This window comes from Armigeres subalbatus, chromosome 3, assembly GCF_024139115.2.
Source record: "Armigeres subalbatus isolate Guangzhou_Male chromosome 3, GZ_Asu_2, whole genome shotgun sequence".
NCBI lineage: Eukaryota > Metazoa > Arthropoda > Insecta > Diptera > Culicidae > Armigeres > Armigeres subalbatus.
Window position 1 is genome coordinate 359279790 of NC_085141.1, and position 23965 is coordinate 359303754.

Sequence of the window (23965 nt, forward strand, 5' to 3'; positions counted from 1 at the left end):
GCGCACACACCCGGCTGTCAAAGTTTGCGTTTCAGTTGCCGCGAGCTGTCAAGATAGTTTCCGGTACAAGATAGGGCTGCCAGTTTCATCTAGTACTTCAATACTTGATAAAACCAAACATATTTTATCAAAATGACTGAAGTCAGTGTTAGGAAATATTAACGCATATTTGCTCTCCTTGCTCCCCTGCCAGGGGACTGAAGAGTAGACTAATACGCCTACACACCATTCATTCAATATGGCGTACAATGTTTTTGTTTTAATTTCGTTTAATTCATGAAAACAAAACTTCGGAAGTATCGATAAGCTTTTTTTCGACATAAAGAAGCCATACAAACACAACAGGCTTGAAGTACCACAACTAATTGCAAGTTTTCGCCAGAAGAAGTTAATTGCCGATAATTAGCACTAACTGCGTACGAACCAATCACCCAAAATGAGCGCTGAATTCGGGTATACTACCCAGAAACTGGGTACCAAAAACAGAAGTACCAAAAAGGATGTTGGGTAGATCTGGAGATGAGCCAGCCTCGGGCTGAAAGTGTCCTAAATAAAGACAAAAAAAAGATGTTGGGTAGAGTGCCATTGTACCACGGATGACAGGCGTTTTACCCTCCTGTCCTCTGCAGAGGAAACGACGCACCGCACTTTTTGCTGCCCGTATACTAGATTCTTATGCACGCTTAGTTCAGTTCACCCAAATATGGGTGAACAGTACCCATAATCTCCAAAAAGTGCACATACGTATTTATGGGTGAAGTGCCATTTACCCATATTTGAGTACAAGTCGTTAATGGAAATATTGGTAATGTTCACCTATTTATGGGTATTCTATTATGGGTAAAATTCACGTAAATATGGGTGAAATTTTTATGTTTTCGTCGAGGTTTTCGTTTCGGAAATCGAAATGGATAAAATTCATTTTTTTTTTAATATAAAGCAAAACATTTATTGATTAGGTATGTAAATACCTATAAAATAAAATATTTATTCCGTTGGGTTAAATACATACTCTACATTTTAATAAAATATCTCGATAAATATTCATCTTCCATGTTGCTAAATGCCAGGCCAAGCATCTCGGAAGGGACGGAATATCCCTGAACAGTAGCTTCGTGGCAGTATATATGTTCAATCGTCAAGCGCCTCAAGCACGGGAAAATAAGTAAAGCACTGGTGTGGATATTTGACGGCATTCAGAAACTGGATATGTCGTTGGACCGATTAATTAAACTATTGCCACTTATCGGAAGAAGATCTGAAAAAGTAGAAAGTAAAAGTTAAATGCTATATAATGCCATTAAACTATAAAATTTGAACTAAATATCCAACCTACAATTGAAATCAAAAAACTGCAATGAAGAAATTTGTTCTTACAACATCGTATTGAAAACAAACTTGTACCTAGAAATACTAGAATAAGAGATCGGCGAAGACGCCATCTTGTTTCCAATCGAACCGTCAAAAGCGGTTCCATTTCAACTTGTTTACTTTTTGCTTCAATAAGAAGCAAGCAAAAAGTTCAAGTGTTGCCAGTATAATTTAAACGATTTCATGCATTTTCATACGTTGCCATTTTGTCAGTTTTTCACTCCTCCGGTCTCTGGTTATAGGGTAGCTACTTGTACCTACTTGGTTTAAAAAGAAATCAGCATTCCCATAGCGCCTACATGCCATTTCCCCCTTGCGTTTCCTGTATTTTCTACGGATTCGTGGTCTGGATTTTCCTCTCTCATTTACCCGAGCATTTACCAGTTAATTTGGTCGTCTGTTTTCCTTGTCGTCATCGCGGCCACCACCATAAGCTGGCGATCGGAAACAAGACGAGACAACATGCAAGTTGCAACGAACATCGCTTAGCTCTCCTCATTACAGTTGTCCGGAAATATAATCCATTGGAGATTTTAGTAACAGCCGGCCTTGCGATCCATCGATGTGCTGGGTGCCCAATGGCAAAACTGTTGTGCTGTAGGATTTATTGATACCGAAGCCGAGACCAAAGCAGCGAATTGTGCCGTTTGCGGTCAGAAATCGTCAGTTAAATGAGCAGAGATGGTTCTCTCCGTCGATGGTTCGGAACTACATATTCTGTTTCCTATAACCGTTGATCGCCATGTCACCAGGTGCACGAAGCAAGGTATTGTGCCGTTTGTGGTCAGCAATTGTTTTCCTATTATCGTTGATCGCCATCGCCAGGTGAACCTTCGAGGAAGCCGATATGGTGCTGCCGACCGGTGCTGGAAAAAATGTTTAAGAAGTTGCAACCTATATGTTGTGTATCGAAAACCAATATTATCAAAAATAGTTACCTTGAATAATGTTCGGAACAAAGATTATCACTTTTGACTGTCCAATAAATGATAAAAATATAGGAAAAAATAAATATACTTGCGACGACGACATTGACGCGGCGACCATCAGTTTGGATTTGTTTATGCTCAATTTTTCACCCAAATATGGGTAAATGCGATTACTCAAAAATAGGTAAAGTGGGTTTTGTTAGAATCTCAGTAAACTTCACCGATTTTATGAGTAAGTTTTACTAATAATATTAGTATAATTGCATTTACCCATATATGAGTGAATGAAGTACCCATAAATAGGTAAACCAATCTAAGCGTGTGGGGAGATACAATTGCGGCGTTTCCTAGGGTGCGGTTGTTCCTTTCGAATGGGAAACGCCGCGTGGAATCTTGTGCAAATGCGCTTTACAAAAGCCGCGCGGTGTATCGCATTGACAGCACCCTAAAAAGATATTTTAGGTACCAAATAAAGGCTACCTTACACCTCAGGAAAATTTTCCGCCGGGATTTTGATTTTCCGTGCCCAACTCCCGAAAACATCGCATATGTAAAAATGCATGGTGAAAAAATCCGCGGACCAAATTCCCGAGGTGTAAGGTGGCCTTAAAGGCTACCTTACACCTCGGGAAAATTTTCCGCCGGATTTTGGTCCCCGTGCATTTTAAATGGGGCCGGGATTTTGATTTTCCGTGCCCAATTCCCGAAAACATCGCATATGTGAAAATACATGGGGAAAAAATCCGCGGACCAAAATCCCGAGGTGTGAGGCTACCTTAAAGGCTGCCTTACACCTCGGGAAAATTTTCCACCGGAATTTGGTTCCCGTGTATTTTAAAGTGGGCCGGGATTTTAATTTTCCGTGCTCAAATTCCGAAAACATCGCATATGCAAAAATACATGGGGAAAAAATCCGCGGACCAAATTCCCGAGGTGTAAGGTGGCCTTAAAGGTTGGTATAGTGTTCAAAAGAAATTTCTTTTTCTATCTCAATCACATGTTAAAGGTACCCTTTAAGGTAGCCTCACACCACGGGAATTTGATTCGCGGAATTTTTCCCCATGCATTTTTGCATATGCGATGTTTTCCGGATTTGGGCACGGAAAATCAAAATCCCGGCCCCATTTAAAATGCACGGGGACCAAAATCCGGCGGAAAATTTTCCCGAGGTGTAAGGCAGCCTTTAAGGCTACCTTACACCTCGGGAAAATTTTCCGCCGGAGTTTGATCCCCGTGAATTTTAAAGGGAGCCGGGATTTTTATTTCCCGTGCCCAAATTCCGAAAACATCGCATATGCAAAAATACATGGGGACAAAATCCGCGGACCAAATTCCCGAGGTGTGAGGCTACCTTTAAGGCCACCTTACACCTCGGGAATTTGGTCCGCGGATTTTTTCACCATGCATTTTTACATATGCGATGGCCTTAAAGGCGTACCCTTCCGGCTTTAGCTACCTTCTGGATACTGGGTTCGCCGTAGAGTTGGGCGAGCTCATGGTTCATTCTTCGCCGCCACACACCGTCTTCTTGCACACCGCCAAAGATGGTCCTAAGCACCCATCTCTCGAATACTCCGAGTGCTTGCAAGTCCTTCTCGAGCATTGTCCATGTTTCATGTCCGTAGAGGACAACCGGTCTTATGAGCGTCTTGTACATGACATATTTGGTGCGGTGGCGAATCTTTTTCGACCGCAGTTTCTTCTGGAGCCCGTAGTAGGCCCGACTTCCACAGATGATGCGCCTTCGTATTTCACGACTAACGTTGTTATCAGCCGTTAGCAAGGATCCGAGGTGCGGATACCTTCGAGGTGGTCGAGGAATTCGTCTATCGTAACACTGCTTCCCAGGCGGGCCCTGTCGCGCTCGGTTCCGCCCACAAGCATGTACTTTGTCTTTGACGCATTCACCACCAGTCCAACTTTTGTTGCTTCACGTTTCAGGCGGGTGTACAGTTCTGCCACCTTTGCAAATGTTCGGCCGACAATGTCCATGTCATCCGCGAAGCAAATAAATTGACTGGATCTGTTGAAAATCGTACCCCGGCTGTTACACCCGGCTCTCCGCATGACACCTTCTAGCGCAATGTTGAACAGCAGGCACGAAAGTCCATCACCTTGTCTGAGTCCCCGGCGCGATTCGAACGAACTGGAGTGTTCGCCCGAAATCTTCACACAGTTTTGCACACCATCCACCGTTGCTTTGATCAGTCTGGTAAGCTTCCCGGGGAAGCTGTTCTCGTCCATAATTTTCCATAGCTCTACGCGGTCTATACTGTCGTATGCCGCCTTGAAATCAACGAACAGATGGTGCGTTGGGACCTGGTATTCACGGCATTTTTGAAGGATTTGCCGTACAGTAAAGATCTGGTCCGTTGTCGAGCGGCTGTCAACGAAGCCGGCTTGATAACTTCCCATGAACTCGTTCACTAATGGTGACAGACGACGGAAGATGATCTGGGATATCACTTTGTAGGCGGCATTAAGGATGGTGATCGCTCGAAAGTTCTCACACTCCAGTTTGTCGCCTTTCTTGTAGATGGGGCATATAACCCCTTCCTTCCACTCCTCCGGTAGCTGTTCGGTTTCCCAGATTCTGACTATCAGTTTGTGCAGGCAAGTGGCCAGCTTTTCCGGGCCCATCTTGATGAGCTCAGCTCCGATACCATTCTTACCAGCTGCTTTATTGGTCTTTAGCTGTTGAATGGCATCCTTAACATCCCTCAAGGTGGGGGCTGGTTGGCTTCCATCGTCCGCTGAACTGACGTAGTCATCTCCTCCGCTACCTTGACTTTCACTGCCTGTACTCTCAGCGCCATTCAGATGTTCCTCGTAGTGCTGCTTCCACCTTTCGATCACCACACGTTCGTCCGTCAAGATGCTCCCACCCTTATCCCGGCACATTTCGTCTCGCAGCACGAAGCCTTTGCGGGATGCTTTGAGCTTCTGATAGAACTTGCGTGTATCTTGAGAACGGCACAGCTGTTCCATCTCCTCGCACTCCGCTTCTTCCAGGCGGCGTTTCTTCTCCTGAAAAAGGCGGGTCTGCTGTCTCCGCTTCCGTCTATAACGTTCCACGTTCTGCCGGATACCTTGCTGCAGCGCGACCGCCCGCGCTGCGTCCTTCTCCTCCAGAATCTGTCTGCACTCTTCGTCGAACCAATCGTTCCGTCGACTTCGACCCATATACCCGATGTTGTTCTCCGCTGCGTCGTTAATGGCTGCTTTAACTGTACTCCAGCAGTCCTCAAGAGCGGCCCCATCGAGCTCACCCACTTCCGGCAACGCTGCCTCGAGATGCTGCGCGTATGCAGTGGCGACATCAGGTTGCTTCAGTCGCTCTAGGTCGTACCGCGGCGGTCGTCGGTACCGAACATTGTTGATGACGGATAGTTTTGGGCGCAGTTTAACCATCACCAGATAGTGGTCAGAGTCGATGTTAGCGCCACGATATGTCCTGACGTCGATAATGTCGGAGAAGTGCCGTCCATCAATCAGAACGTGGTCGATTTGTGATTCTGTCTGCAGTGGTGATCTCCAGCTGTACCGATACGGGAGGCTGTGTTGGAAGTAGGTGCTACGAATGGCCATATTCTTGGAGGCGGCGAAATCAATTAGTCGTAGGCCGTTTTCGTTCGTCAGCCGGTGAGTGCTGAACTTTCCAATAGTCGGTCTAAACTCCTTCTCTTGGCCAACCTGAGCGTTCAAATCTCCTATGATGATTTTGACGTCGTGGCTTGGGCAGCTGTCGTACTCACGTTCCAGCTGCGCGTAGAATGCGTCCTTATCATCATCAGTGCTTCCGGAGTGTGGGCTATGGACGTTGATTATGCTGAAGTTGAAGAACCGGCCTTTGATCCTCAACTTGCACATTCTTTCATTGATCGGCCACCACCCGATCACGCGCCTTTGCATATCGCCCATCACTATGAAAGCTGTTCCCAGCTCGTGTGTTGCCGCAGCTCTGGTAGATGGTATGACTACCTCTAAACGTTCGCACTATTGATCCCTTCCAACAAACCTCCTTCAGCACTACGATGCCGAATCCACGGTCCTTGAGCACATCGGCGAGTATGCGTGTGCTCCCGATGAAGTTGAGAGATTTGCAGTTCCACGAACCGAGTTTCCAATCGCTAGTCCCTTTTCGTCGCAGTGGTCTTCGCCGATGGTTCCGGTCCGTACTCTCTTGTTGATTGTTCGTTGCTTATGATTTTTAAAGGCTGGCTTGCAGGGCCTGACACCAAACCCCCTAAATTTCCGGAGGACCATTCCTCCTTATTTCCGGTGGACCATGGTGCACAGTTTCACTTAGAGTCCCTCGCTGGCACTCGGACGATGATCAGCCGCCCCTAACATGGATAACAGACGCTGTTGTGGGCCGATCCTGCACTGAGCTCAAAACTCCATTATATTTAATGTACAGCAAGCATATAAAAATGATTCAACGACTCCCAATGAGATTTTATGTGCGGCATTTAAACTGTACTAGAATTTATCTGCTCTATATTTAAATGTTATTGGTGCTACTAATAGAATTTGAATGTGACGGTCAATACATAAGTTCTATCAAGCCTTGCATATATAATACGATACAATGAACAGCTTGAAAATAATAATAAAATGTCAGACAATCTTCGCACATACGTGGTGCCGCTACTTATTACAGACAGGTAAATGTTATAATTTTCAAATCAGATTTCATCTTTTGTTATTCAATTTCTTGCTTTTAATACATTTTATTGTATATCATGAAATTAGCGTTAACCCAAGTGCAACGTACAAGGCAACGTATAGGTTCTGGGAAGCGTTAAAATGGAGCCAAATGTTCCTCCTGCTAGCAGCAAATCGCTGATTCTTGGCTCTTTGGCGCGGTATCCTCTGCGAACGCTGGTGAACTACTCCGCGAAACACCGCATACTTCATCAGCAGTCATCATCGGCCGGAAGATCTATCGTCGAATGTAAATAGACAGCAGCTCTAACCCAACTCCCGAATCCGACATTGCTATATTCTACGGAGCCAACTTTACAAATAAGTTATTAATGCAAGAAATTGTTACTCCGTCAGTAACACCGGTAAGAAATGAGGACGATGAAAGGGACAAATATGTGCTGACTATCCAGTTTTCCGCGAGCGGTAATGGCCGCCAGCTTACCTGCGGGTTAGTCTCTGATTTGACGTTTCTGGAGGTCAACTGCACCCACCATTCGAGCATTTTGATCAATGTGGTATATAAGAAGGCTTGAATTCACTGAATCAGCACCTTCTTATATGCAACATTGGTCAAAATGCTCGGAGCGGTGGGTGCAGTTGACCTCCAGAAACGTCAAATCAGAGACTGACCCGCAGGCAAGCTGGCGGCCATTACCGCTCGCGGAAAACTGGATAGAATTTAACTATCGGTTTCAGGAAGGCAAACATCATGTAGCCTGATCTATCGGAGCCGATTTTGCGAGATCGCGAGTTAACGAATCAACAAACAGATTGTCGGATGATGAGGAGATCAAAATCAATCGGTTACTTTCGGTTATAGTTGAGTCCGCTGAGACACGATTGATCCGGATTGAAAGTGCCTGGTCGAAGCATCCGTCCTCCGGATGCCGTTGGGGAAGATCAGTTTGCGCCGAGGTTTGCGCAGTATTCGAAATAAGGTGTTTAGAAGTGACAATTGTTTACAGTTTATAAAGAAAGGTCTTGTCGAGAGAGACGTATATCCTATACGTATCTACGATGGTAAAACTGGCAAAACGTTCGCAAACGTATCCATTGTAGAGGGCTCTGAAGGCCTCAGAGCGAAATTGAAGAAGACAAAAAATTGCAATGTCTGAAAGTTGATGTACTTTGATGATAAAATAAATAAAAAAGAATATTCTTGTTATTTTATATATTAAGAATTTAAATATTAAATCAGCTTGAAACGATTCTAAAAGTGGGTCGAATGATTTTTATTAGTTGCTGTACATGAAAGGTATTCAAATTGCCCAATAAGATATATTGCACATGCCTTTAAATTCTATTTAGCGGTGCACATAAAATATAAGAGTTGCAAAATTTCTCATTCTATGTGCAAGATTAATAAAGTGCATGTGCAAAGCTTGATTGCAAAAATATATGTGCAGTGCACATAAATTTTAGATGGAAATTTATCTGAGTGTGACATGGAGAACAGACGCTCAATAAGATTTGCACCTCCGGAGAGGAGCAAACCCCCCCTTCCCTGTCAGCATACGACTATAGTTCCCACCGGGGTTGGTTACCCGATCTTCCCTAAGGTTGCTCGTATCCCGGCCAGCACCGCGGGGAGGTAGGGATAGGAGTTGCTGGGTAAGAGGTAATCAGGTACACGAAGTACCAATGGTACGCTTTACCCAGCATTTGCCGTGCCGTGTCTAGAATTTATTATAAGCATTTTAAAATGATCTTCCTATGCTGCGCTGTAGGATCTGTCAAAATTAACACCGTCGTGTCTTCTTCTTATTTTTACTTGGATTCGTCTATAATGGTTCCCCGGATAAAAATTTACAGTAACTTGTATGACATAACCCATTGAAATACAATAGATTGTGTGGCAAACAATACAAACTATTGTATGCTTATTGTAAAATGTTCACGGTTGTAAAAGATCTTTATTGTACGTACATTAAAATAACAATATATTTAAATGTTTCCGATATTGCGCACTTCCCACCTCGTTGGACTCCGCACTTCAGAAGTGCGAGATAGTCATAAGTGCGAGATGTCAAAATCCTTTGTTCTCCCGGTTGGCGGGTTGATGAATCGGGTGAAACGGGTTGGCGCCAACGTAAGTTGTTTATGTTTTCAAATGAACACGTGGGCTCGGCAGGGTTGCCATTACATTTGTTTGATCAAACTCTAGAAAAATAATAATGATTTGTAGTGCAAGTTAATCTTTTAGCTACTTTCAAGTTAGTTATAATTTGAATTCTTTGCGGAAGCATACTACAATAATTGCAATAGTGGTTCAATAGACGGTTATTTCCAAGTTTCATACATTTAGATGAAGCTTGGAATAATAATAGATATTGTAAAACATTTGACATCACTGCTCGAAGTGCGATCTATGATTTTCCCAAAAATCCATCGAGTGCTGGAAATGGCAATATATTCTATTATATTTTTATTGTTCGCTTATGTTTAGTATTGCTCATCCAAAAACTAAACAATTTTTAAAAGTATTCGGTTTGAATGATCTGGAAATCCGTCTAATGTTATTGAATTAATATAATTTTGGAATATTTCATAGATTTATTATATTGATGAAATAACAATTGAAAACAATAAAATTACAATAGCTTTGTTTGTTAAATAAATAAAAATGTTATACCGGTTCTCAAGTATATATTTTCATATTGCAGGTCTTGTTGCAGGTCTAGAAATGTTTTGCAATCCAGTTTTCCGCGAGCGGTAATGGCCGCCAGCTTGCCAGCGGGTGAGTCTCTGATTTGACGTTTCTGGAGGTCAACTGCACCCACCGTTCCGAGCATTCTGACCAATGTGGCATATAAGAAGGTGCTGATGAAGTGAATTCACGCCTTCTTATATACCATATTGATCCAAATGCTCGGAACGGTGGGTGCAGTTGACATCCAGAAACGTCAACTCAGAGACTCACCCGCAGGCAAGCTGGCGGCCATTACCGCTCGCGGAAAACTGGATAAAAAAATGATTTCAAAAAAAATGAAAGGGAACAAAAACTTTTGCCTATTATTTTACTCGGAGAATGGCTGGATTCATTTGAGCGTGTACAGTTTTGTTTATAATTATATGGGGCACACACTTGTGGTATTCGTACCATGGTACAAGGCGACAAGAAAATAATTTCAAGGCTATCTTTAATGAAGACAATAATTGGTATGGCACTCATTTCAAGATTTTTGTACCATGGTACGAATACCACAAGTGTGTCCCCCATATTAGTGAAGAGATGAAAATAATGAAACTGCATGGTGCAGAAAGTGTTTTTTTTTTCATTGCAGTTTCTGCTGCTGGGAAAGCGGTAGATCACTATGGCTTCTGTACCGTGGTGAGTATCTAAAGTGTTGAAGCGCGTTAGAGCATCATTACTGGGCGCGAGTATTTTGATCACTCTCACTGTACTGTCATTTTAGATTAGTCACTCTTTTTCGCATCGGTCACTATTTTCGGTATTTTCGGTTATCATTTCGGTGGCTGCATTCCGTATCGGTGACGCTCGACGTTTGATAGTTCATCAAATAGTAGCGCTGTTATTTGGTCAATTTGGTCACCTGTCAGCTGCGCTACTGTTTTAGCAGCGCGTTTAGTAGCGACCGGTAAAGTGTCAAGTAATGATACTGCGCTGACAAACGGTTCATACAAAAGATATTTTAGTTACTAGATAAAGATTGTCGCTTCGGTTCCCTTTGTTCTGCTGTCCGAAACATGTGTGGTACATACCTGTCAAATCGTATGGATTTTCCTTCTTTGACATTTAGCTCCCCTATCCTCGCCAGCAAAAGATGTTCCGGACAGCGACGACAACGACAATCTTTATCTAGTAACTAAAATATCATGGTTCATACTCACCACCGGTAATCGTAATCTTATACTAAAAGTTCAATGTACATAATGAACGCAGTGGTTCATCCCGAACAAAAAATAAATGAAAATTTTATCATCATAATACCTGATGACATGCCTGGTAACATGTATCCTTGTTCCTTTACAGAAATGAAGCTTATGATAAATAAAATACTGCTGCTTGCTGGTCACTGATCGTTCATTGGCTACCATTGGCCAATGTCACCAACGGAATGTAATAAGAACTGATGCAGGTATTTTTCTCTTTTCTTCTCGACGTATTTTTTCTAATAAAACTGACATTCTTTTATAATTTACATTTTTCACAGGTTTATATTTATATGTATTGTCTATTCGGAACAAAGTGAGTACGCTTTTTAAACCGATGTTGGATTTTTCTCCAGATACAGGCAACCCACTTAACTTTGGAAGTAGTGCGCTGGATTCGTCTAAAGATATGCTAAACAACCGGAGGAAAATAAAGTAATTTGTAAAACAATTAATTGTATTGTATTTTTATTGTAATATTGAAGTATAATGTATTCTAAATCCTGTAGTATTTCTATTGCAAAACAATAGAAACAGTAATTGAAAACATTTAAAGCACAATGTTTTCTATTGTTTTGTCGCTCGAAATCATCCCATTGAAGAACCGTAAAGTCAATTGTTTTGCTCGAATTTTGTATGAAAAATTTTCGATTTTTTATTGTACAGATACATAACAACCCCCCTTTTTAATTGTAAAAGTCCCATTTACCATTCATTTTATCGTGGAAAACCATTATTTCTCATGTGATTTTATTGTCAAAATTCCATTAAATTCAATGGTAAAAATTATGTTTTAAATGGTGTTGTAACAATAAAATTTATGATATTTTAATGATATTTTTTATCCGGGTCGTCTTCTTCGTACACTACTTTTACATGGAGCGTAGTGAAAATTAACTCCCTTAATAGCAAATTAAAATATTTTTCGGCTTATCAAATTGTTTCTAAAATGTATTTAATTATGAGTGTGAGAAAAAGAAGCGGTCAAATCACAATCTATCCCCCCGCTGATCCGACAAATGTATGGCCGGACTATCGAGGTTTCTCTCGTTAATCCGACTGTCAAATCCATACAAATGAACCAAAACAAAATCACAGCACAAATTTGAAAACTGACAGCATAATGTGTTCAAATGGGTGTTGATACTTTTTTATCCGGAAAATTCCGAATTAGCGAGATCCGGACTAACGAGTCGTCGGATTAGCGAGGTCCGGATAAGCGGGGGGATACTGTACATATATGGGCCTTTTCACGAGACGTTTAAAAACAGCTGATTTTATCGTCAATTGACAGTTCTTCTATGAAAGTGACAGCTTCGGACTTGCAGGCCTGTTCAGCGGTTGTAAACAAGTGCAGTCTCGGCAGTGTCACATGAAAAGGCCTATTACAATAAATCAAGCTCTATCTGAAATATAGGCGAATGTCGCAAGAGAGGATTCTCTTCGTCGACTTCCCCTCTTTTTGATAAAAGTGACAAGCAGCGGATTTCTTCGTGGTTTATCACCTCTGCACGATAGAAAACAATGCGAACTTGCACTCTGAGGTGCTAAACTGCATAGAAATTCTCTGCTTGTCACTTACAGTATACCCCCGCTGATCCGACAAATGTATTGCCGGACTATCGGGGTTTCTCTCGTCAATCCGACTGTCAAATCCATACAAATGAACCAAAACAAAATCACAGCACAAATTTGAAAGCTGACAGCATAATGTGTTTAAATGGGTGTTGATACTTTTTAATCCGGAAAATTCCGAATAAGCGAGATCCGGACTAACGAGTCGTCGGACTAGCAAGGTCCGGATAAGCGGGGGGATACTGTATATTTAAAAGAGGGGAAGTCGACGATATTATTTTCTCTTGCGACATTCGCCCTTTTATCAGATAGAGCTTGAAATATATACACAGAAAAAATTAAGAACCAAAAAAAAAGTTTAAAGCATACACTTAATTTTTATTACCGGGCTCGGTTATCAGATTACCGAATTCTCAACAGCTGAGCTCTCGGTAGTCAGCTTGGTAAACCACATTGACTACCGAGTCCTCGGTACTGCGTTCTATTCGATGAAATGTCAAATTTTACCGAGATGTTCTGTAAAACCAACTGAGCATTACGGTAATTCACATGTTCGTTCACATGTCAAAAAAATTAGTTTTACTGATATCTCAGTACTTTTTCTTACAGTTTTCCAGTACTTTTTTGCGGTGCACCTGTAAAAAAAATACCGAGCGATTTGTAATTTTGTTTTTTTTTTAAATATTTCCGACGTAAATAAATATGAAAAATTAAAATTAAACATGTTTTATTTGAATTACTCTCATTTACATATTATTTTGTTCGTATACTTCTGTGCATACATATATAATCCGCAAATCCCGTTTCTTTGAAAACAAAATCCAATCTGGGGGAAAAACTGGAAGTTCGACGGGGCGTAGCGTCCTTTCTATTGATAAGGGCCACATGAGGAAAATGTATCTACTGCTGGAAATATAATGAAAACACTTTGATTTTACAACATAGTTACAGTCTAATCATATTACCAGGGACTAATACCGGGATCCGACACTCGCGATTTTCTCGTGTTGCGCTTAATTCTCAATCGGTGTGTAGGAGTCCTAGGTATACAACTGAAAAGACACTAAAGACGCTGTCACTTTTCCGCGTGTTTCTCTCACCGTGCATTACTGACAGCATAGTTGTTTTTGTTATGCTTGTCAAATGCTCGGTTTTCTCTCTTCAACCTGCGATTTTTGTAAGTATTTTTCGTAAGTAATTTTCAATAAATAATAATAATAATTTTCAACACAGCTTTCACATCTCTTCACAAAATCAGCAATGTGGTCAGCGTCAGGGCCCAACGTTGAAGGCGGTTGGCCATGTGAACCGGAATACCCTTCTTCTGTCCGAATATCCGCAGGAGTGGCTGATGATCCGTCTGGAGGGTGAACTTGCGTCCAAGCAGCATCCGATGGAATTTCGTTACGGCAAACACCAGTGCAAGACCTTCCTTCTCGATCTGTCCGTTTTGCCTACGCGGGTGTGAGTGAGCGGGAAGCGTGTGCAACAGATTTGAGTGAGCCATCGGGGAACCTGTGTAGAAGGCAGGCACCGATTCCGGACTACGAGGCGTCGGCAGCAACTATGATGTCTAGTGATGGATCGTAGTATATCAGAAGCAAATCCGACTGGAGTACTTCAAGCGCCTGAACGATTTCTGGCACTCGCTGTTCCAAACGAATTTGGCATCCTTCTTCAGCAGCGCGTCGAGTGGCTGCCGCATCTCCGTAGAGTTGTGACATCTTTGGGCGGTGGCATCTTGACAATAGCTTCCACCTTGGATGGGTCTGAGCGGAGACCGTTCTCGTCTACGATGTGCGCCAATGCGCGAAATGTTGCACTTTTCTTCCCTCAGAACGAAACCGTAGGCTTGACGGCGTTGAAACAGTGCGTTGAGCATCTTGTGGTGCTCCTCTTCGGTTTTGCTGGCCACGAAGATGTCGTCCAGAAACGTGTCCACTCCTTCGAGATCGGCAACCATGCTGTTCATCAACTGCTGGAAGGCCCCGGGAGCGGATTTTACTCCTGGTGCGAGCCGGTTGAAGCGGAAGAGACCTCGATGCGTGTTGATTGTGAGCAGCTGCTTCGAGTCGTCGTCAACTTCCACTTGAAGATAGGCGTCACTCAGGTCGATGACGCTGAAATATCGGCACTTATTGAGCTTGGTAAAGATGTCATCAGGGACCGGTAGCGGGTAATGGTTGGCCTCCAGGGCAGCGTTCAGTCCAGTTGAGTAATCGGCACAGATTCGTACTTTTCCTCCGGGCTTCTTCACTACGACGATCGGAGCCGCCCACTGCGAAAAATCGACAGGCGTGATGATGCCCAGCGATTGAAGTCGGTCCAGCTCCGCATCGATCTTCTCCATGGACGTGAAAGGAACTGGGCGCGCGGCTTGAAAACGGGTTTGGCATCGGGCTTGAGATAGAGTCGGACCTTCATCTTCTTGCAGTGTCCGAGGCCGTTCTTGAACACTTCGGGATACGCAGCTTTGTACACTTGGATTTGATTGACTTGACCATCGGCAACGTGGACCTGGTTGCATATTGCAGATAGCTTGAACAGCTCGATCCAGTCCAGACCGATCAGGTTGATGCTGTTATTGGTCACTTGAGACCCGTTGATATCCACCGTTTGGAACTTCCGTCTAGAAGTGCAGCTGACCTGGTTGATGGAGAAAATTCCGTCCACGTGCTTCTTCTTGAGTGCCGCCTTCGATGTGTAGCTGCCACAATACCCTTCTTTGTGGCCGGTTTGCTTACAGTCCCGACAAACGTGCTTCGTGTAGGTGTAGTCCCGGACGATGCTGGGTCATTAGGCCGAATGGTCACTAGGCCGAATGCAAACTGGGGAGTGACAAGTGAGTAGTGCGAAGTGAGGAAGAAGTAGAACGGAAGAAGGAAGAAGGACGTAGGAAGAAAGAAGAAGGAAGAAGTAAGAAGGAAAAAGAAAGAAGGAAGAAGGACGAAGGAAGAAAGAAGAAAAAAGAAGGAAGAATAAAGAAGGAAGAAAGAAGAAGGAAGAAGAAAGAAGAAAGAAGGAAAAAGGAAGAAGGAAGGAGGAAGAAAGAAGAAGGAAGAAAGAAAAAGGAAGAAAGAAGAAGGAATAAGGGAGAAAGAAGAAGGAAGAAAGAAGAAGGAAAAAAGAAGAAGGAAGAAAGAAGAAGGAAGAATGAAGAAAGAAGAAGAAGGAAGAAGCAAGAAATAAGAAGTAAAAAGGAAGAAGAAAGAAGGAAGAAAACGAAGAATGAAGAAAGAAGAAGAAAGAAAGAATAAGGAAGAAGGAAGAAGGCAAAAAGGAAGAAGGAAGAAGGAAGAAAGAAGAAGGAAGAAGGATGAAGGAAAAAAGAAGGAAGAAAGAAGAAAGAAAAAGAAAGAAGGAAGAAGGGAGAAGGAAGCAGGAAGACGGACGAAGGAAGAAGAAAGAAGGTATAAGGAAGAAGGAAAAAGAAAAGAGAGAAGAAGGAAGAAGCAAAGAAGGAAGAAAGAAGAAAAAAGAAGGAAGAAGGAAGAAGACAGATAGAAGAAGGAAAGTGCAAGAAGGGAGAAAGAAGGAGGCCTAAGGTGAAGAAAGAACTTCTCATTTTTCACTTTTTCTTCTTTTTGCTAATTCGGCCTAATGGCCATTCGGCCTAATGACCATTCGGCCAAATGGCCTTCGACCTAACGGCCTAATGGCCTGACACCGTCCCGGACGTAGTGCATTCCGCCACACTGCCAGCAGGGTGTTTTTGGACCTTCGGACTTCGTCTTCTTCTTCTCTTTGGAACTCGGTGTCATCGGTGGAGGCTTGTTCTGCTTGACAGCGTTATGTCCAAAACCACCCCCGTGGCTACACCACTGGTGGTATAGATTGTTGGAACAAAGTAGAATTTATTATAAGATTTATCTTTCGCGACCCACCAATTATTAGCTCGTGACCCCCCATGGGGATCGCGACCCACATTTTGGGAACCCATGGGTGATCATGCATGATTATAGATGATTCGTTGCGGTTGCCTTTGCATCAGGCATTGCTACCTTTGACCTGGTAGACAAAGAGAAGGGCTTTACAACAGCTTGGAGCTCCTACATTCTAAGAAATCTAAGTCCGACAGGATCAGGTAAAAACAAAATCCTGTGTACTTGGAACGTTAGGAGTCTATTAGAAGTTGCACGAGTTGTCCTCCTTGCTCGAGTGTTGCAAAGAGTAAAAATGACAGTTGCAGCAGTGCGATGGAGAGGAACAGGAGAACGGGAATCCCGAACAGATGCCCCAATTTCAGGTCTACTAAAGTATTGGCGAGAAAACGAAGCATGCATGGCGTTGGAATCTCTGAATCTTTAATTTGCTCAATCAATTAATGAATCAAACACTCAGTGAATCAAACAACGGATCCATCACACAATTACTCTACTACTCACAAACATTTATTTAACGTAGCCTTTATGCTGTGTTTCCTCTTAGAACTATTTCTTTTCTTTCAAATATATAAGATGTAGACTCTTTTAAGTAGCCTTAATGATTATTAGTTCCTGATGGAAGCCTAGGTTGATTCGATAGACCATTTTACTCAAACTCCAGGCCAATTTGAAGATCTTACAACATTTCAAATGCCTGGATTTGAGACGCAAGTGAAAGATAAATACTCGGAGGACATAAATGGATTGATACCGTGGCTGGGGGCATCATGAATGCCTTGGTTGATTCGATAGACCATTTTACTCAAACTTCAGGACAATTTTGAGATCTTACAACATCTCAAATGCCTGGATTTGAGACGCAAGTTAAAGATGAATACTCGGAGGACATAATTAGGTTGATGTCGCGATATGGGACATCATGGAAGCCTTGGTTGATTCGGTAGACCATTTTACTCAAACTCCAAGGCAATTTGGAGATCTTACAACATCTCAAATGCCTGGATTTGAGATGCAAGTGAAAGACAAATACTCGGAGGACACAAATGGGTTCATACTGTGACTGAGGACATCATGGAAGCCTAGGTTGATTCGATAGACCATTTTACTAAAACTCCATGTCAATTTGGAGATCTTACAACATTTCAAATGCCTGGATTTGAGACTCAAGTGAAAGATAAATACTCGGAGGACATAATTGGGTTGATACCGCGGCGGTGGACATCATGGAAGCCTTGCTTGGTTCGATAGACCATTTTGCTCAAACTCCAGGGCAATTTGGAGATCTTACAGCATCTCAAATGCCTGGATTTGAGATGCAAGTGAAAGACAAATAATCAGAGGACAAAATAGGGTTTATACTACGGCAGAGGACATCATGGAAGCCTTAGTTGATTCGATAGACCGTTTTACTCAAACTTCAGGACAATTTGGAGATCTTACAACATCTCAAATGCCTGGATTTGAGACGCAAGTGAAAGATAAATACTCGGAGGACATAATTGGGTTGATACAGTGGCGTAGCCAGAAAATTGGTCTGGGGGGGGGGGGGCGGGTTTTCTGAACATTTTTTTTTTCTGGAAAAAAAAAATTTCTTCTAAAAATTTTGTCGCTGGGGGGGGTTTATGTCCAAAATCACCCCCGTGGCTACGCCACTGGGTTGATACCGCGGTATGGGACATCGTGGAACCCTTGGTTGATTCGGTAGACCATTTGACTCAAACTCCAGGACAATTTGGAGATCTTACAACATCTCATATGTTTGGATTTAAGACGCAAGTGAAAGACAAATACTCGGAGGACATTATTTGGTTGATACTGCGGCTGGGGGCATCATGGAAGCCATGGTTGATTCGGTAGACCATTTTACTCAAACTCCAAGGCAATTTGGAGATCTTACAACATCTCAAATGCCTGGATTTGAGATGCAAGTGAAAGACAAATACTCGGAGGACACAAATGGGTTCATACTGTGACTGAGGACATCATGGAAGCCTAGGTTGATTCGATAGACCATTTTACTAAAACTCCATGCCAATTTGGAGATCTTACAACATCTCAAATGCCTGGATTTGAGACGCAAGTGAAAGATGAATACTCGGAGGACATAATTAGGTTGATGTCGCGATATGGGACATCATGGAAGCCTTGCTTGGTTCGATAGACCATTTTGCTCAAACTCCAGGGCAATTTGGAGATCTTACAGCATCTCAAATGCCTGGATTTGAGATGCAAGTGAAAGACAAATAATCAGAGGACAAAATAGGGTTTATACTACGGCAGAGGACATCATGGAAGCCTTAGTTGATTCGATAGACCGTTTTACTCAAACTTCAGGACAATTTGGAGATCTTACAACATCTCAAATGCCTGGATTTGAGACGCAAGTGAAAGATAAATACTCGGAGGACATAATTGGGTTGATACAGTGGCGTAGCCAGAAAATTGGTCTGGGGGGGGGGAGGTTTTCTGAACATTTTTTTTTCTGGAAAAAAAAATTTCTTCTAAAAATTTTGTCGCTGGGGGGGGGTTTATGTCCAAAATCACCCCCGTGGCTACGCTACTGGGTTGATACCGCGGTATGGGACATCGTGGAAGCCTTGGTTGATTCGGTAGACCATTTGACTCAAACTCCAGGACAATTTGGAGATCTTACAACATCTCATATGTTTGGATTTAAGACGCAAGTGAAAGACAAATACTCGGAGGACATTATTTGGTTGATACTGCGGCTGGGGGCATCATGGAAGCCATGGTTGATTCGGTAGACCATTTGATTCAAATTCTAGTTCAGTTCGGAGATCCTAAAACACCATAATTTATTATCACACATGTTTCTTATATAGTTTACATTTATTTTAACAAGTGCACAGTAGACAACATGCTTGAAAACATTTTCTGGAGCTTCATACATCCTGTAGTATAATGTGGTTCCTAAAGGCATCGAATTATCAACGTATGCATAGTAGGGATGCTTAAAATGTGTTCTTATGTTCCAGGTAATGTCTTTTATGTGTTATTTTATCATTTCCATCATCACTATATGAATAGATATAATTTTTGGTAATAAAATAAAAGTATATCTCCAAAATCACATTTTTCTAAATCCGTTGCTTTACTCCCACAGCTAGTGAAAAAATGAGCACCCCTAGATACAATATTTGACAATGTCCAGAAACTAGAGAGATGGCTAAGAGGTTGGTGAAAAAACTGAGAAAATCGGTTGAAAAACCACTGAGATATAGCCATCCGCGTAAGTTTTTTAGCGAATCAATTCTAGTGTTAAATAACCATCCTATCAAGCAACAATCAACCAAATCAATCAAACAACCAACCAACCATTCAAGCAAGCTACCAATCAATTAACCAATAAATCAAGCAACCAATTAACCAATCAAGCAACTAACCAACCAATAAACCAATTAGGCAACCAACCTATCAAGCAACTAACCAATCAAGCAAACAGTCATTCAAATCCACTTCCAATCAATCAAGCAACCATTAACCAATCAAACAATCAATCAATCAACCAATCAATCAACCAGTCAATCAATCACATAACCAACAATTCAAGTAACCAATCAAGCAAACAATCATTCAAGCCCACTTCCAATCCATCAAGCAACCAATTAACCAATCAAGCAACTAATCAATCTACCAACCCAGCACTAGCAATCAGCCAACCAACAATTCAAGCAAGCTACCAATCAACTTACCAACCAAGCAAGCAATTAACCATTGAACCAACTAACAAATCAACTAATCAATCAATAAATCAACCAAACAACTAATCAACCAATCAATCAACCATTCAAGCAACCAAAAAACAACTAATCAACTAACCAGCCGACCAACCAATCAAGCAATCAATCAACCATTTAGGCAAACTATCAATTAACTAACCAACCAATAAACCAATTAGGCATTCAAGCGAGGTACCAATCAACCATTCAACCAACTAAAAGCAACCAACCACCCAATTATTCATCCATTCAAGCAAGCTACCAATCAACTAAGCAATAAGCTAAATTAGGCAGCCATCCTATTGAACAACCATCCTATCAAACAACCAATCATCAAATATACTCTATTACCAATATAGTCCACTCCGAGAATCCCCATACATTAGGCAACGGACAGCACAATCACACCATCTTGCGCCACGAAGGGCAACTAACGTCTGAAAACAATAGCCAAGGGGTGTAATGATTGTAAAAATTACAGTAATATAACAATTTTTACCAATTTAAACCACATTTTTCAAAAATTTATTTTCAAACTCCGATATCAAAATAGAATCATATGATGATTCCTAACACATTATTTAGAAATATCATACTGCATATTGCATCATACGTTTGAACACCCCTCGTTATGTCTTCTCACTACATTACTTGCCTTTTGTGACACCACGGCGCTACTGTGTTGTCTTTCGAAATCAGCCAGAGTGGACTATATTGTTAATCTACTATATTTGCAATCATTCAACCATTCAAGCAAGCTATCAATCAATCAACCAATAAATCAAGCAACCAATTAACCAATCAAGCAACTAATCAACCAATAAACCAATTAGGCAACCAACCAATCAAGCAAACAATCATTCAAGCCCTCTTCCAATCAAACAAGCTACCAATCAGCCAACTAACTTATCAAGGAAATAACCATTTCACCAATTAATCTAATTAATCAACCATTCAAGCAACCAACAAAACAACTAATCAACTAACCAGCCGATCAACCAATCAACCAAATAACCATCCAATTAAACAAACAATCAACCAATCAAGCAGCCAACCAATCAACCATTCAACCAACTAACCAATCAAGCAACCAACCACCAACCAGTCAAGCAAGCTACCAATCAACCAACCAATCGACCAACCCACCAATCTACCGACCAACCAATCAAGCAACCAACCTACTAATCAATCATTCAACCAACTAACGAATCAAGCAAGCAATCAACAAACCAGTCAACGAATCAAGCAACCCACCATTCATACCATACCATTCAAGCAAGCTACGAATCAATCAAGCAACCAACCAACTAATAAAGCAATCAAGCAACTTAGCAATCAACTAGGCAATACACCAATCAATTAATTTTTCGAGCTGAGTCGATTGATGTATAATGGATTTCCGGACTTCCTATCAAAAGTTCGTTTTGAAGTGATCCTAAAATATTTATTCGTAATAATTAAGGTAATTTATTATTACGGCAGTGTTGGAAACGTTGGTAGATTAATGTGAACTGGAGATTGCTATGGAAGTGAGCATCGCTATGGAAGTCTGGTCGCACCGGCTGCGTTTTTACCCATCAGTTAGGGCCCTGTATTTACAACATTGCTCTCGAATTCACCCTTCGGGTCCGTCCAGAAGCGTCGATCGCAGGAATCATTGAAAGCGGCTGTACGCACGCCGACGTCATTGTACTTTGAATTGTTTGGAAGGGGTCCACCGACTTCACTGGAGCCATTTGGAACCGCGGACTTTGTCGGACTTTGGCCTTCCTTCGACGTGTTAGTCAATGTTATCAAAACCAGAACTACTCAAAAATCTTCCGGCGGTACCAAGGAGCGTAGAATGGCAGAGCTCGCAATGATTCGTTTTTGCCTTGTTTGATCACCGATGCATCCGGTGCACAACGTATCCACCAGTGTTCAATAGAAGCACAGAACGACAGCTCTGGTATCCATGTAATCTTTGTCGTCGTCTATCTCTCTGAAAGAGGATGCGAGAAGCCTAGACCAGTGATCGTATCTTCTGCCTCATCCTGCTTCTTCCTACGCCTTGAAATCTTTTCTGACATCTTGTTGGCTTCGTTGATAGCCTTCATCAAACCTTCACCACGAAGCGCAGGACCCAAGCATTCCGTACGTCGGATCAACAGACGAATGACAAGATTGGCGTTCTCCTCAACGCTTTCATCGTTGACCCAAACACAGAAGCGCAAGAAATGTAGATAGCGTTCGATAGTCTGTCAATAAGCTTGACCAACGGCCTAAAATTAGAGAGAGCGGTTGTTAGTTAATTACTTTCCGAAATTCACGCAGCTGATACTTACAAGAACATATTTTTAATGGAGACGCCCATCGGATCACGGTTGTGTACAAGATTCATCTCAACCGTCAACCTCGTTGGAAGAACTGCAGCTGACAAACGGCTAAGTAACTTGGAGTACGACCTAGTCCCATTAGGAGGTTTGCTTGTGGCTTCAAAAAGGTTAGCAGAGAACAGCTTGGTCTAGGGTTCCATCAGAAATACGTGGGAGATCTCCTTTCCTTAACAGGCGAAGCGAATCCTAACCGTGGCCGTATCGGCAAAGCATCCAACGAACATTCCTTGTGATGCTCCTTTTTCCAGAGGCGTCTTGTGAAGTCCTGTGTAAGTTTCGATGAATAATAACTCGCACGACTGACGCTGGATATATTTATTTATGTAGTATAATCAGGATGATGGTTTTAGATCTCGCATGATTTTTGAAAACGTCGAATATCCAAAAGAGAGCCTCCCTTTGTTTACTTTCTCTTTCGATTATTACAATGCCACACAAACATTTAGGTAGGATTTTTTAGCAGAGATCTGAAGAAATTAACTAGCATGCTGAGATGAAAATATTGCACATTTTAGACAATATTGCGATATTAGCAAAAGAGAGCTTAATGAAAGAGAATCTTTCATTTGGACACGACGTTTTCAAAAATCATGCAAGCAGTTGTAAATGGTTTTCATTTTAAACAATTTTATCCTCAAATCAATGTTCTACTTACACTTCAAGGGTTTTTTATTCTTCTATTTGATCCTCTACATCCTCCTTGCTGTGTACGTAAGACCCAGCCAACGTAGACGTGGATTGTTCGTTGATTAATTTCAGGCATCCGGCATTGCAGATTTTACTCCCGAACGACACGACAGCTTGCGGGCTGCCCATAGTTTTGCGATCGGCAAACATCTTTGGTGCTCCTCGGATATCGGCGTTCTAAGCTGTTGCAACTTCGGTGAGGTTCCGGTCCATCCAGCATGGTTAGCGCAGCGGCAGCGGCAGGTTTTGTCTTACTGTTAAAACTCGCTGCTGCGCTCTTCATTCTGGGGACCCTTTTACGGTACTACAGTTTCTCCTTACCCAAAAGCCGACACGAATGTTATGTTTCTCTCGTCATCTCGTAAGCATTCTCCTGGTCGGACAGGTTTTCTCCGTTGATCTCAATCCCTGGTGGAATTAGCGTTTAACCCGAAGGATTTCTTGGAGGACTTCACGATGGGCGAGAGAAGATTATTTAGATTGGAGAAGATTATTATTACGCCCGAGCTCCATCCATCGAGGGTGACACTGAGAGGGTCATTGAGGATTGATGTTATAGGAATCTGTCAAAACTCACAGCAAACACTTTCAAATAAATTTACCATAATATGAGTAAAATACACTAGCGCCTCTGGCGGTGCTGGTCTCGTCAGCTCATCTGGGTTGCATGAATTTTAAATCGGTTCTTCGGGACTCCGATGTCCCGGTAATTAGTTCCTGATATTACTTACCCACAAAACGTTGAATATCACTATTTCATTTCGTTTGATTCGTATTTTCTGCTTTTCGTTCATTAGTTT

General features: G+C 42.1%; 1 protein-coding gene and 3 long non-coding RNA genes across 5 annotated transcripts; 1 reads left to right on the forward strand and 3 right to left on the reverse strand.

Moving 5' to 3' along the window:
- Positions 1–1002: 1002 nt before the first annotated feature.
- Positions 1003–2415, reverse strand: LOC134223379 (uncharacterized). Its single transcript, XR_009982551.1, has 3 exons — positions 2310–2415; positions 1633–2237; positions 1003–1258 (listed from the first exon to the last, which is right to left on the reverse strand). It is a non-coding gene; the product is annotated as an uncharacterized LOC134223379 (long non-coding RNA).
- Positions 2416–10230: 7815 nt separating this feature from the next.
- On the forward strand, positions 10231–11316 carry LOC134223381 (uncharacterized). The gene is made up of 3 exons (XR_009982552.1): positions 10231–10341; positions 11005–11110; positions 11186–11316. It is a non-coding gene; the product is annotated as an uncharacterized LOC134223381 (long non-coding RNA).
- A 1997-nt stretch (positions 11317–13313) lies between these two features.
- Positions 13314–15436, reverse strand: LOC134223380 (uncharacterized protein K02A2.6-like). Its single transcript, XM_062702524.1, has 2 exons — positions 13445–15436; positions 13314–13382 (listed from the first exon to the last, which is right to left on the reverse strand). The coding sequence occupies exon 1, from the start codon at positions 15004–15006 to the stop codon at positions 14074–14076; it is 933 nt and encodes a 310-aa protein (XP_062558508.1). The 5' UTR covers positions 15007–15436; the 3' UTR covers positions 13314–13382; positions 13445–14073.
- Positions 15437–21021: 5585 nt separating this feature from the next.
- On the reverse strand, positions 21022–23856 carry LOC134223382 (uncharacterized). 2 transcript variants are annotated; one of them, XR_009982554.1, is made up of 4 exons: positions 23666–23856; positions 23134–23614; positions 22428–22783; positions 21025–22364 (listed from the first exon to the last, which is right to left on the reverse strand). It is a non-coding gene; the product is annotated as an uncharacterized LOC134223382 (long non-coding RNA). The 2 variants fall into 2 exon arrangements; XR_009982553.1 differs by having other exon boundaries at positions 21022–22364; positions 23134–23853.
- Positions 23857–23965: the final 109 nt, after the last annotated feature.